This window comes from Mirounga angustirostris, unplaced genomic scaffold (genome assembly GCF_029215605.1).
Source record: "Mirounga angustirostris isolate CCGP_5_RB_7025 unplaced genomic scaffold, mMirAng1.0.hap1 SCAF_1, whole genome shotgun sequence".
In the NCBI taxonomy this organism is placed as follows: Eukaryota; Metazoa; Chordata; class Mammalia; order Carnivora; family Phocidae; genus Mirounga; species Mirounga angustirostris.
Genome location: NW_026991709.1, coordinates 194,847,701 through 194,861,339, shown reverse-complemented (window position 1 = coordinate 194,861,339; position 13,639 = coordinate 194,847,701). Strand labels below are relative to the sequence as shown.

Genomic DNA, 13,639 nt, shown 5'->3' with positions numbered 1-13,639 from the left:
GGGAGAAGCAGGCTTCCCGCTGAGCAGGGAGCCCGATGTGGGGGCTCGATCCCAGGACCCTGGGATCATGACCCGACAAAGGCAGATGCTTAACGACTGAGCCACCCAGGCGCCCCTGGAGTGGGTGCTTTGTGAGTGGAATCTCGGCTTTAGGCTTTGGCTCAGCCTCGGGCTTTTGGTTTCTCATTCTGAAAAGTGGGGGTGGTCATCTTGGCCCTGTCGGTCTGCGTGAGTAGTTATGAGCAAACTTTGAACCCAAGAAGGGCTGCAAGGAGCAGGGTGCAGGGAGGTAGGGTTACTGTCCTGCCCGTCTTGGCCGGCACATGCTGGGTACCTGGGCCGGGGTAGTGCACCACAGTGGGGTATTAAGGGAGGCCTTAAATGACCCCCCAAATAAATGACCTGGAGTCACAGACTCCCACCTCCAGGGCCCAGGAAGGGTTTGGAGAGGAGTGAAAAGGGGGCCCCTGGCCTGGAGTAGACTGGTAGGTACTCAACAAAGGGGGCCGTACCAGCCAGCTTCTGCCCAGTGGGCTTGACGTCACATCCAGCAGTCTTACCAGGGATGCCACAGATCCAGACTTCTAGAAAACTTCTCAGGTTTCCCAATGGCAACTAGAACTAGTGTCTTGTCAGCACACCATGGGGGCCAAACTCAATGCGGTGAGAGCCCCCCTGGGGGCACCCGAGCACCTCCCAGGGCCGTCCCTCACTGCCCGGCCTCACGTCTTCTGTCTTGGCAGCCCCACTGCAGGCCCCTACATGGCACCGTTCCTGCGCATCGCCTTCACCTCCTATGAGTTGGGCTCCCTGCAGCCCACCGATGAGGCCAGCCAGCCCTTCTGTGCCGTGAAGATGAAAGAGGCGCTCAGCACAGGTAGGACTGGGAATTGGGGCCCAGTAAGAGGCCCTGGAGGGCCTGTGCTTTGTTCCTCTAGAACTTCTGAGGGATCCTTCTCTTCCTCATGCTCCTCTCCCTGCCCAGCCCTGCTATGGATGCAGGACCGTAGGTAGAGGCCACCGAGCGCCCATAGAGCCCCCAGCACTGGCTCCCTCCCCCCACTGGTGGTTTCACCCAACAATTTCCTCACGTCCATCTGTGTCGGACTCTGTGCTGGGCCCTGAGGACACTGCCATGCTCCAGGGCTGACTTGGCCCTGCCCTCATGGGGCTCACGTTCAGGTGGGCAGGTGTGGGAGCCAGACACTGAGTCCTGTGATAGGGAAGCCCAGAGCTGGGGTCAGGGAGGTCTTCCTGAAAGAGGTAAATATCTCCCACCATTCCTTCTGGCTTTTGCCCTCACCTGCTGAACCCCTGACTCATCCCTTAGGTCATAGCTGAGCTGTCCTTTCCTCCAGGAAGAATTCCCTGTCCCTTAGGCTGGGGCACACCAGCTGACCATGACCCAGACCAGGTCTAGAACCCTGGCCCTGCCTTCTTCAGTCTCATCCCAGCTGTGATTTAATGTTTACTTGAGGGATTAATGGGCTCCTGTCTCTGTCCTGGACTGGGCTCTCGGGGGACGGGCACTGGTTTTAACTTCTCTTTCTGCCGTGTTCCTCACCTCCAGTGCCGTGGCTGGCATGAGGGGCCTCGGTGTGTGTTCACTGAGTGAGTGCACGAGGGGAGGTGACAGCTAAGTGGGGCCAAAGGACGAGGGTCACAGGACCAGGGAGCAGCAGGACCTAGGTGGGACCTAGCGGGACATCCTAGAGGAGCTGCTGACAATTCCGTGTTCTGGAGTGTTAGCAATGACGTGAGGCTGGAGAGGTGAGCAGAGCGCAGCTGTGAAGACTGAGGAGTGGAAATAGCCTCAGGAGGGCCCTCGGGGGTTGGGGAGCCAGGCCCACTCTCCGGGCTGAAGGCTGTAGGGAGTCGGGGGAGGGTGGGACAGAGGGGCCCCAGCCAGACCTTTGCCTGGCCGTGTTGCAGAGCGCGGGAAGACGCTGGTGCAGAAGAAGCCCACCATGTACCCCGAGTGGAAGTCCACGTTCGACGCCCACATCTACGAGGGCCGTGTCATCCAGATCGTGCTGATGCGGGCAGCCGAAGAGCCGGTGTCCGAGGTGACGGTGGGCGTGTCGGTGCTGGCCGAGCGCTGCAAGAAGAACAATGGCAAGGCCGAGTTCTGGGTGAGGGCGCGCGGGCCGCAGTGGCGCACGCACGTGTGCACAGGCGTGGGTGAGGGCGCGCGGGCCGCAGTGGTGCACGCATGTGTGCGGGCCCTGTCTGGCCGCCTGAGCGGCTGTGCAGCTGATACCAGCCCTGTGATTGATCGGTCCCAGCCCCTCTGAGCCTGTGTGCGAACCCGTAAGGGAAGCCAGGGAAAGACCCTACCTCAGGGTCAGTTGTTCAGGGGAAATGAGCCCCTGGATGCCAAGGGCTTACTGGAGCGCTGGGCACATGGTAGGTGCTGAAGAGAGCCACCCTCGCCACGGCGACTACTTTTTTCCCTTTTAGTTTCGTAGAAGCAGGATAGGCACATAGTAAGACATGGCAAAATGTACGTAGGGGGATTCCTGCCCCCCCCCGCCCCGCCCCAGGCGCCAGGCCCCTCTCAGAGGCACCCATTGTTGCGAGTTCTGTTTGGAACCTTCACCGATATTCCAGGTGCAGGCAGGAGGCAGCACAGTTCTGTGTCTTAGGCAGTGAGAAGGCGGGAGGAGGGGAAGGCCGAGGGCCACTACTCCCCTGGGGGAGCCTGGCCTCCACGCACGCACGTGGCCCTGTGTCCCTCATGGCCACAGGATGTCCGCACTGCCAGGGCATCTCTTGCCCCCTGGGGTTACATGTGGGCTCCTGCAGCCAAGATGTCCCCATGGGAAAAGATCCTAGACCCTCAGGGACTCTGGTCAGCCTCCAGGGAGGCATGAAGGGACCAGGCCAGGAGAGAAGTTGACCCAGGGCTGTACCAACCCTTGGCGGGTCAGGCAGAGATACTTGCTGTGCTGTCTGTCCACTCCACCGAGGAACAATGTCAGGCACCAGGCGTGGGTCCTGGGCGCGGTAAAGTTCCTGCCTTCAGAACTGTGTAAGGAGACTGGGCGTACAGAGCCCCCGCCACAGAGAGCACCGGCGTGGGGGTGTCAGCATGCATGTGTCTGTGTCTCTGCATCTGCAGGGGCTGGGGGGGGGGCTCTATTCTAAGATCCTTGGGCAGCCAGGGGAGGGGGTGGGGAGTTTCCCTTCCCACTCTGTTCCTGGGCCATGTGGCCGGGCTGGGTGTGGGCTGGATCCTTTCACTTCCCCAAATGTAATAATACCCCTGGGGTGGGGGTGAGGGCAGGGCTCAAGGGCGGGGCCATGCCCACAGTGGGCAGATAGGTGTCTGGCTAGGCTGCCAGGACTCCCTTGGGCTTGGGGGACCAACCATGGGGGCGGGTTCTGAGTCCAGCTTGGCTGGAGCCCGCCCTCATTGATGCCCCCCTCCCCCAACCCTCACCCCTGCAGCTGGACCTGCAACCCCAGGCCAAGGTGTTGATGTCTGTGCAGTATTTCCTGGAAGATGTAGGTAAGACCCTCCCTGGGCTGGGGACGTAGGTTCAGAGGCTAGAGCCAGGGCGGAAGCTTAGAGAAGCAGTCCCTATCAACAGTCTACCCGGAGCCATCCTGGGAGGGACTCCAGGAATGTTGTCCTTCCCCGGGGGTTGGGACTGACCTCTCATGCCTCCATGGTCCCCAGATTGCAAACAGTCTATGCGCGGTGAAGACGAGGCCAAGTTCCCAACAATGAACCGCCGTGGAGCCATCAAACAGGCCAAAATCCACTACATCAAGAACCACGAGTTTATTGCCACCTTCTTCAGACAGCCCACCTTCTGTTCTGTGTGCAAAGACTTTGTTTGGTGAGGGCTGGCTGTGCCTGCTGAGGGTGGGGTGGGGGTAGGGAGGGCCCCATAGCCAGCCCTGACCCCGCCTGGGGATTTGTCTTTCAGGGGTCTCAACAAGCAAGGCTACAAATGCAGGCGTAAGTGTCTCCTCGGCCCGGTTTGCACGCCCGCGTGCCCGCCAGCGCCCTGTGTCCCTGTGTTAGGACTGTGTGCCTGGATGGGGGCGCCCTGTGTGCTTGAGGGTGTGCGTGGAGATTCCCACGTCTGAGCGTCCATAGGAGAGCCACGTCCCGCGGGCGCACGGGCGGGCTTTGCTCTGCTCTCGGAAGCCAGTTCCCTGTGTCGCTTCCCTGCCCCTCACGTTCGGGAGCGTTACCCTGGTAGCCTGAAATGGGCCTTGGTGTCGTATGTACACAGAAATCCGCCAGTGCCACCCGTCGTGGCTCTTTTCCCCCAGACAGGCTGTTCGACCTTTTCCAGTACACCCCTGGCTGCACACGTGCTTCTCTGGGGGTACGTGTGTGTCCAGGTACACACGTACACACCATGGCGGTGGCTCTGAATGTGGGCTCTGGAGCCAGATGGCCTGGGTTCGAATCCCAGTTCTGCTACTTCCTACCTGGAGGGCCTTAGGCAGAATGACTTAACCTCTCTGTGCCTCAGTAAAATAGGGATAGTAACCATTATGAAGATCAAATGGGATAAAACATATAAAGCTGCATTTTAGGTGACAGGCACATAGTAACAATTCTATACAGAGAGCCCACTGTCGTTATTATGCATCAGTACGTATGTCCCAGGGTCTTTGGATTGGGTGTGTGTGTGTTGGGTGTGTGTGTGTTGGGTGTGTGTGTGTGTGTGTGTGCAGGAGCATGAGAGAGAGCTTGGGACCCGTTTGCTGTCCTGCCTGTGGTCCTCTTGCGGCGACACTCCATGCCCCTCACTGCTGCCCCCCAGCTGCCCGCTAGGCCCCCTCGAGACTTCCCTAATCTCTGAGATCCTCCGGATTGGCCTGTCCTCCCTGCCACTACTCTTCCCAGGCCCGTCCTGCCAGGGCAGGCAGGAGGAGAGAAAAAGCAAGCTGTGGGCCCCAGGCCTGTGTGGGGTGAGGGGGTGGGCGGTCAGGGAGAACAGTGGCTTTGTAGAGGAGGGCTGGACTGGCCCAGTGGCGCCAGCTCACAGCCCTGCCCCTCCTGCTGCCTTCCCATCCCCCTCCTGTCCTGTGCCTCCTCAAGAATGCAACGCGGCCATCCACAAGAAATGCATCGACAAGATCATCGGCCGGTGCACGGGCACTGCAGCCAACAGCCGGGACACCATAGTGAGGCCGGGCCCCGGGGGGGGGCCGGGGGGGGCTTGGCCACCTGGGAGGGATTCTCCCCAGCCTTTCACCGTGGAGCTCACCCTTCTCCCCATTTTTCCTGGTCCGTCCTGAGACTTCTGGATTGCCCAGTCCCCAGTGGAGCCCTTTTGGGTATCTTGCCATGCATGGGGTTGGGGGAGAGCTAGGGGTTGAGGAAGGAGCTGACGCTGGCCTGTGACCCTCAACCTGTGACTGCCCCGCTCCCCCAGTTCCAGAAAGAACGTTTCAACATTGACATGCCGCACCGATTCAAGGTTTACAACTACATGAGCCCCACCTTCTGTGACCACTGTGGCAGCCTGCTCTGGGGGCTGGTGAAGCAGGGATTAAAATGTGAAGGTGCGTGCTCCCCAGCTCTGGGGGCTCGGACAGGGCAGGAGGGCCCTCCCCGCTGGCGCCGACCCACCCAGACCTCGTAAACTCCGACTAACTAATGTAGCCGTGGCTCCGTGGCTGGAGGAGGGGGGCTCGGTGGCCCCTCTCCGCTGGCCCCACCACGTCTGCCTCTCCCGGTTACCTGCTGTGTGACCAGGCGGCCCCACCCCTCCGAGCTCAGTGTCCTCATGAGTAAGGTAGGGTCAGAGTCGAGTGGGGCCCAGAGAGCCGTGAGGGGCAAGCAGACAGGTGTTCAGCCGAGACCTGACGCACACTAGCCGGTGCTCAGCAAACGTGCCTCACAGACCCCCGCCCCCTCCCCAGGCTTTAGCGAGGCAGAAACAGGAGACCCCCTAGAGGGAAAGTGACTTGTCTAGGTTGTCCTAGACATTCTTTAAAGGGTTTAGAATCAGACCTCATAGCTTCTGCTTTTGCTTTTTCTTCTTTAAATAATGAAAAATTTGAAGTGCTCATGGTGCTTCAGATGCATTTTTTTCTAAAGACAGGAAACCCAGCAGACCCCACCAAAGGTCTGCTTCCTTCTACTTTCTCCTCCCCTCCTCCCTGCCCTTGGCTGAGCCTGGGGGAAGGGGGACAGTTCTTCCCGAGCCTGCTGGTGCCCTGCCTGGTCCTGCCTGAGCAGGGGCCCTGATGGCCCTGTCTACTTCCCCCAGACTGCGGCATGAATGTACACCATAAGTGCCAGAAGAAGGTAGCCAACCTCTGTGGCATTAACCAGAAGCTCCTGGCTGAGGCATTGAACCAAGTGAGCCAGGTGGGCAGGCACTGTGGGAATCCTGGCGGGGGGTGGGTGGGTGGGGGTGTTTATAGAGGTGTGGGTGGGGCTTGAGGAATGCCATAAAACTTCAAGGTAAAATTCTAGAATCAATTACAAGCGAAGGCAACACAAATAACAATCTATTGAGTAAGTGGTTGGGAGGCTGGGGCTCAGTGTACAAAACTTTTGTTTGTAATCAGTGCCTTCCAGACCATCAAGGTGTCCCTATGCCACAGGAAGTGTGCGTGTGTGTGTGTGTGTGCATGCACGCGCACGTGCACTACCTGGAGGTCCTGGGCTTTGCCCCTGCTGGCCCCCATTGGTTTTGAGAGTAGAGTTAGGGATGGTGGGGGTCCTCCCTCTGGGCTGGGAGTTCTGATGATGGTATGACTGTCTGGCTCCCCAACCTCTATCCCGTCCTCCAGAGACCCGCCCGGAAATCAGAAACAGAGACTGTTGGAATCTACCAGAATTTTGAGAGGAAGCCAGGAGTCTCTGGAGATATTGTCCCAGGTGAAGCTGGGCCCATTTCCCCCAGGAAAGCCCCCACTCCCCACGAGGACCCGAGATGGGGGCCTGACCTCCCTCCATGGCCAAGACCTGAGAGGAGGCACCACCTCTGGAGAGGGAACCCCTTCTTCTCTGAGGCCCCTCACCCCACCCCACCCCTTGGCCCCAAGGGAGGGGACTCGGCAGATAGAGACCGGAGTCTAAAGCACCATCTCTTGGGCAGACAGCGGGACCTACGGCAAGATCTGGGAGGGCAGCACCAGGTGCAACATTGAGAACTTCACCTTCCACAAGGTCCTGGGCAAAGGCAGCTTTGGAAAGGTAAGGGGCCGTTGGGCCTTGGGGCAGCTCAGGGGACCTGGGCCCAGCAAGGGCACCTGTATCCCCACCCTACCTGGCTTCTTCCTGATGGGGTGGGGTTGTGGTACCCTGGCCCTTTGGCCTGGCTTTCTCCTACTCAGCATCCTGCCTGCCCATCAGGTGCTGCTCGCAGAGTTGAAGAGCAAAAAGGAGTTCTTTGCTATCAAGGCCCTCAAGAAGGATGTGGTGCTGATCGATGATGATGTGGAGTGCACCATGGTGGAGAAGCGGGTGCTGGCACTCGCCTGGGAGAATCCCTTTCTCACCCACCTCTTCTGCACGTTCCAGACCAAGGTGCCCGGCTCTCCCACTGTTATTGCCTCTGGAGCCACAGCCCCTCCCTCAGCCCCCCGGGGCAGGGCCACGTCCCCCCTGCCCCCGGGTCCTCCAGGGCAAAGAGGTGTCCCCTACTTCCTGTTGGGGCTTGCCCTCGGTGGCTCTCAGTAGAGAGCCTTCTGCCCTTTGCTGTGCCCCTATTCATCCCTCTTCCGACCGCAGGACCACCTGTTCTTTGTGATGGAGTTCCTCAATGGGGGGGACCTGATGTACCACATCCAGGACAAAGGCCGCTTCGAGCTCTACCGTGCCATGTATGTGAGGGCCCTGTTGCGGGGGGGAGCGCACTGCTGGTCTACCGTTTGTTCCTTCTTCCCTCTCCCCGGAGAAGTCAGCCTGGGCTAGAGCTGGGGATGGGGAGACTTGGGGTAGCTGGGACTGTCCCCAGCATATGGGAAGCCATGGATGGTGAGTGAGTGGCTAGTGTCACAACACAGACGTGCCAGGGTCCTGTCCCCTCCCTGAGCCTGGGCCTGGGCAGCCTTGCAGATGGTGATGCTGTACAACACAGGACCCTGGTGTGTGGCCCCCAGACGGGCATGTACCCCCCAACTGTGTGTGTGTGCACATATGTTTATCTGTATAAAGGTGTACGCTCTTAGGACAGAGCATTGTCTCATTTGGAGCTTTTCCTTCATCATTTTCTTTTTAGCCTTGTTTGCCAGCCTGTTCCTGCCTGATACAGGCCCAGGTTGTCCATGGAGTTATTTGCAGCATTTCCTGACCCTGGGGGCGGGGATGGGGGCCCAGGGAGAAGCAGGAACTGGTCATAGAAATCCCAGAACACTTTGTCTCTCTCTGTCCTCCAGGTTTTATGCAGCCGAGATAGTCTGTGGACTACAGTTTCTGCACAGCAAAGGGATCATTTACAGGTGCGGGGGTGGGGGGGCGTGTATTGGGGGGGTTTTAGGAGGGAAAGCTCCAACCCCATCATATCCCCCAAAATGCTCTGCGTGAGGCCCAGTCCAGCCATGGCCCCATCTCCACTCGGAGTCAGGCTTTAGTTGGGTATTTGCCTAAGCCTCCTACTCCATTGCTCGGATTCCTGTGGCCCCTCTGCTGAGGCTGGCCCAGCACCAGGGACTGGGAGCTCGTTGCCCATACTTGGCGCCATTGGTGGGAGCGCGGAACTGCCTGGGACGCCGTCTCCCTTCCTGGGAGCGATTAATCTTGCTCCCAAGCCCCATCTGAGCTGTCAGTAGGGCCGGCTTCCATCAGTTCTCGCTCAATAAATGACAGTCCCATCCTGCAGTGAATGAGTAGGGACCCGATCAATAAGGCTGATGCTGAGCTCTGGGCACTGGTGTGGGACAAAGCCAAGATGCCTTGTCAAGGGGAAATGGAACCCATGGGACAGTGTGGATCAAATGTTGGCGCTTGGGTTTGAGAAGGTGCTGGGGGGAGCCTCACACCGTAGTGTGCTTGCCCGTGCCTAGGACCGCTCTGGGGTGGGCCTGGTTACCGAGGTTAGTGAAGATGGACTTCTGCTGTTTGCCCTTTTCTAGTACTCCATGTGCATCAATTATCTACTGAAACCACAAACTGTATAAAACAGACCTGGTCCCTGCCCTTGTGGAGTCAGGCAAACCCGAGCCCAGGGCCATGTCCGCGGCTGACCGCTAGCTAGGTGACCCTGAGCGAGTGACGTCACCTCTCTGATCTTCAGTGTGGGCTTTAGGAAGTCAGGTGGTGTGTATTCGGCACGTGGCACACCAGCAGGTGTTTTGCAGGAAACACCTGTTTTTAGCACCTCTTTCTCCTTTGGCTTCCTTTTCTCTTCCTCATTCCCTTGTTCCCTGGGGGGGTCCTAGGCTTACAGGGTTGGAAATGGAGACATGGGGGCTGGGAGGAGAGGAGGGGAATTGGCCCCCGGTGACTCCCTCTCCTGCCCCCTCTCAGGGACCTCAAGTTGGACAACGTGATGCTGGACCAGGATGGCCACATCAAGATTGCCGACTTTGGGATGTGCAAGGAGAACATATTCGGGGACAAACAGGCTAGCACCTTCTGTGGCACTCCTGACTACATCGCCCCTGAGGTGAGTGGGCATCCTCCCGGCCACCAGCCCGCTCAGATACCTTGTCCCAAGAGGGTGGGAGACAGTCCCGAGCCACAGGTGGGAGGATGAGGAAGCCTGGCCAGGCCTCCTGCTCGGGGGCTCCTCTCAGCTCCGGCCCCCCTTCTCCTGCCCCAGATCCTGCAGGGCCTGAAGTACTCATTCTCCGTGGACTGGTGGTCCTTTGGAGTCCTTCTCTACGAGATGCTCATTGGTCAGTCCCCCTTCCATGGTGACGATGAGGACGAACTCTTTGAGTCCATCCGTGTGGACACACCGCATTATCCCCGCTGGATCACCAAGGAGTCCAAGGACATCCTGGAGAAGGTGGGAGACTCTGGGCCAGGCTGGCTGGGTCAGGGCCCAGCAGACATGCGGGTCATAGGTAGGCCAGGAGCCCCTCGTCTCTGGAATGGCAGCCTCACTGATGCTCTGGTCCTAACACACTGGGGGTATTGCTCGCTCTCCACGTTCCCAAGAGCTCCTGAGTCCACCATGCCGAATCAGCCTGGTACAATGATTATGAGCTTAGGGTCAGGAGACAGACCTGAAGCTAAACTCTGAGTCTGTCTCCTTATCTGCCAAATGGAGGCTGTGGGAGAACCTGCCTTACAGAGTTTTGGGGAAGGGAACATAAACGTGTGGTACTCGGGTCTGTGCTAGGCAGATCGTGAACACCCGGTAAACACCACTGCTTTTGCTCACAGGCCCACGGCAGAAAGTCCCGGCAGGCCTCCTGCATGGCCTGTTATGTCTGGGGGACCCAGGAGGGTAGCAGGCCAGAGAGGACCCTCTCAGGTCCAGAGGCCCTGGGCTGGGCTACAGGGCTGGGCTAGGCCCGCCTGGACACCCCTGGGCCTGCTTGGGGTTCGCTGAGGCTCTGGATTTCCCGACGTCCTTGGGGCTAACCAGGGCCCCTGCTGGGTTGCAGCTGCTTGAAAGGGATACAACCAAGAGGCTGGGAGTGAATGGGAACATCAAAATCCACCCCTTCTTCAAGACCATCAACTGGACTCTGCTGGAGAAACGGGCCGTGGAGCCGCCCTTCAAGCCCAAAGTGGTAGGTGATCCCACTCCTGTGGGGGCCATCCACTTGCTGTTGCCCTCCACTGCCTTCCAGGCCCTGCCTCTCCTCTTGCTTCATTTGCATGTTTTCCTCCTCTCCATTCTTCCAGCAAGCCTGCTTCCCTGGCAGCCCCGGCACCTTCTGTCTCTGCCTCTACCTTTGTGTTCTCTCCGCACAACCCCCCTCAGTCAGTCAGTCAGTCAGTCAGTCAACAAACAGTGGGAACTGTAGATCCAGCCACCCATCAGTAGACCGTCTGCAGGGGACTATGCTTCGGGAATCAGAGTTAAGGCCTCTCCCTCCCTCCATCCACCCAATCCATCTTCCAGTACATCTTGGAAATGCTGAGTGTTGGGTGCAAAGCACAGAGCAGGAGGCCCAGAGCCAGAGGAGCTCCAGCTCCTCAGAGAGATAAGAAGCTTGCGCACTGATGATTGTTTATGATATAAGACAACAATGCAAGAACTGTCACAAGACCACACATGATCAGTTGTCACCGGGGGAGTCTGTCAGCAGGAGCCCAGATGCAAAGAACGGAGCGGGGCTGAGAAGAAGCGGGATCTGGGCGGGGCGGGGAGGGCAGCTGGGGGGCGTTCCAGATGGAGGAGGGATGTTCCCACAGAGGCCCGGAATCTACAGAGGAGCCAGCAGGAGAGCAGAGGCAGGTTGGGGCCAGAGTTCTCAGATAAGGAGTTGGACTCCATGGCCCTTCTCTGACCGCAGCTCTTCCCTCTGGCTTTCTCTCTGTCAGGACCCCCCGGCAGCTTGTGTAATGTGCCCCGAATTGTCCCTTGAGGCCGGAGAGCTTCCCCAGCTCCAGGGAGCTGAAATTCGGGGGCCTCCTGGGCTGGGCACCTTATTACTGGGCCAGGCTGGCTGGAGGAAAATCACACAGTCTGCTCGCAGTTTCTTGCTTTTGATAGAAAGAGGGGTAGATTTCTTTCTCTGCACCAAGAAGCACAGGGCAGGTGTGTGGGTCCATGGGAAATGGTCGGGGGCCTAGGGTGAGCTGTCCGAGGGGACCTCCACACCAGGAGTGCACACGCCGGGAAATGGGCCCAAGGCTGCCAGTTTTCAAAAGAAGCCAGAAATCTGGATTTTTACGTCAAATTGCCCAATTTTAAAGTAACTGGCTCCAATCTCATTAAAACCCAGTGCCAGTCAAAATGATTGTACCTGCCTGCTTAGTTTGGCCTAAAGGCCACCGGCCTGAGATCTCTTCTATTCCCATTTCATTGTATCCTCAGAAGCAGAGAGTTGGCAAACTTTTCCTGGAACAGTCTGATGGTACATATTTTAGGCTTTGCAGGCCAGACGGTCTCAATAAAGCAGCCATAGAAAATATGTCAATGAATGGGTATAGTTTTGTATGAATAAAACTTCACTTATGGACACTGGAATTTGGGTTTCATCTCATGTTTACATGTCATAAAATATTAATCTCCTTTTTGATTTTTTTCCCTAAGCACTAAAAGTGTGAAATCTGTTCTTACAGCTCTTGGGGCCTATAAAAACAGGTGGTGGGTGGGGTTTGCTCATGGGCTGTAGTTTGCTGGAGTCCCGTTCAGGATGATGCCACCTCTCCTTATCCAGGCCCAGGGCTCTTTGTTGGCTTCCTTCATCCCCTTGGGGGGATGATCCACTGTCCAGCTGGGCTCCTCTTAGGCTGTTAGGAGAGACTCCTTTTCTGTACTCGCCCTCTCTCTTTTTTTTTTTTAATTCAAGTTAGTTAACATATAGTGTATTATTAGTTTTAGGGTAGAGTTTAGTGATTCATCAGTTGCGTATAACACCCAGTGCTCCTCACATCGCGAGCCCTCCTTCATGCCCATCACCCCGTTACTCCATGCCCCCCACCAGCCTCCCCTCCAGCAACCTTCAGTTTGTTCCCTAGAGTTAAGAGTCTCTTATGGTTTGTCTCTCTTTCTGTTCTTAATAAGGCCAGCTCTGGCCTGGCCCAGCACCACAGGGATTTTGAGGTGTGTGGGAGGCAGTCTCGGGAACTTGGGGACCTTTGGAGGGCCGCCCCTTGGGTCCCGCTCATGTGCCACTTCCCTCTGCCCGCAGAAGTCCCCTGGAGACTACAGCAACTTCGACCAAGAGTTCCTGAACGAGAAGGCACGTCTCTCCTACACTGATAAGAACCTCATCGACTCCATGGACCAAACAGCATTCGCTGGCTTCTCCTTTGTGAACCCCAAATTTGAGAGATTCCTGGAAAAGTGAGGATTCCAGACATGCCCCCCAGCCCAGCCCAGCCGGGGAGCCTGGGTCAGCCAGCATGGCCTGCCCACACAGCCTGGACAGAGCAGGCTGGGCGGCGTCCCCCTTCATCGGCACCTGCCCGCCTCCCACAGTTAGCAACAGTGTGATTGTCTGGTTCCTGCTGCAGCCGCTGCCTGGCCCCCAAGAGGGGCCTCAGCTCCTGTCTGACTGGGCCCTTATGGTACTTCTGTGAACTGTGTGTGAATTTGCTTTTCCTCTGCCGTCAGAGGGAAATTGTAAATCCTGTGTTTCATTACTTGAATGTAGTTATCTATTGAAAAAATATATTATATATATATACACACACACACATATATATAATAGGCTGTATATATTGCTCAGTAGAGAAGAAACGTATGGGGGACTGGTGATGTGTTGATTTTTTTTTTTTTTTAAAGATTTTATTTATTTATTTGAGACAGAGAGAATGAGAGACAGAGAGCATGAGAGGGAGGAGGGTCAGAGGGAGAAGCAGACTCCCCGCCGAGCCGGGAGCCCGATGCGGGACTCGATCCCGGGACTCCAGGATCATGACCTGAGCCGAAGGCAGTCGCTTAACCAACTGAGCCACCCAGGCGCCCTATTTATTTATTTTTGAAGATTTTATTTATTTATTTGACAGAGAATGAGAGACAGAGAGCATGAGAGGGAGGAGGGTCAGAGGCAGAAGCAGGCTCCCCACTGAGCAGGGAGCCCGATG

At 57.4% G+C, this 13,639-nt stretch overlaps 1 protein-coding gene across 4 annotated transcripts in view; it reads left to right on the top strand.

Moving 5' to 3' along the window:
• Window positions 1-13,245, top strand: part of PRKCD (protein kinase C delta) — a 28,236-nt gene extending 14,991 nt beyond the window's left edge. For 2 of the 4 annotated variants that reach the window (XM_064595167.1, XM_045862178.3), the window contains 17 exons: window positions 744-877; window positions 1,933-2,132; window positions 3,451-3,511; window positions 3,683-3,845; window positions 3,936-3,967; window positions 5,066-5,151; window positions 5,403-5,532; window positions 6,243-6,343; window positions 6,772-6,859; window positions 7,080-7,177; window positions 7,337-7,510; window positions 7,715-7,806; window positions 8,362-8,424; window positions 9,452-9,590; window positions 9,747-9,935; window positions 10,540-10,668; window positions 12,742-13,245. In XM_064595167.1, coding sequence (XP_064451237.1) covers window positions 763-877; window positions 1,933-2,132; window positions 3,451-3,511; window positions 3,683-3,845; window positions 3,936-3,967; window positions 5,066-5,151; window positions 5,403-5,532; window positions 6,243-6,343; window positions 6,772-6,859; window positions 7,080-7,177; window positions 7,337-7,510; window positions 7,715-7,806; window positions 8,362-8,424; window positions 9,452-9,590; window positions 9,747-9,935; window positions 10,540-10,668; window positions 12,742-12,900 — 2,019 coding nt within the window. In that variant the 5' untranslated portion in view covers window positions 744-762 and the 3' untranslated portion in view covers window positions 12,901-13,245. Of the gene's footprint in view, window positions 1-743; window positions 878-1,932; window positions 2,133-3,450; window positions 3,512-3,682; window positions 3,846-3,935; window positions 3,968-5,065; window positions 5,152-5,402; window positions 5,533-6,242; window positions 6,344-6,771; window positions 6,860-7,079; window positions 7,178-7,336; window positions 7,511-7,714; window positions 7,807-8,361; window positions 8,425-9,451; window positions 9,591-9,746; window positions 9,936-10,315; window positions 10,669-12,741 lie in introns of those variants that run through there. The other 2 variants (XM_045862179.3, XM_064595176.1) reach the window with 2 other exon arrangements.
• Window positions 13,246-13,639: the final 394 nt, after the last annotated feature.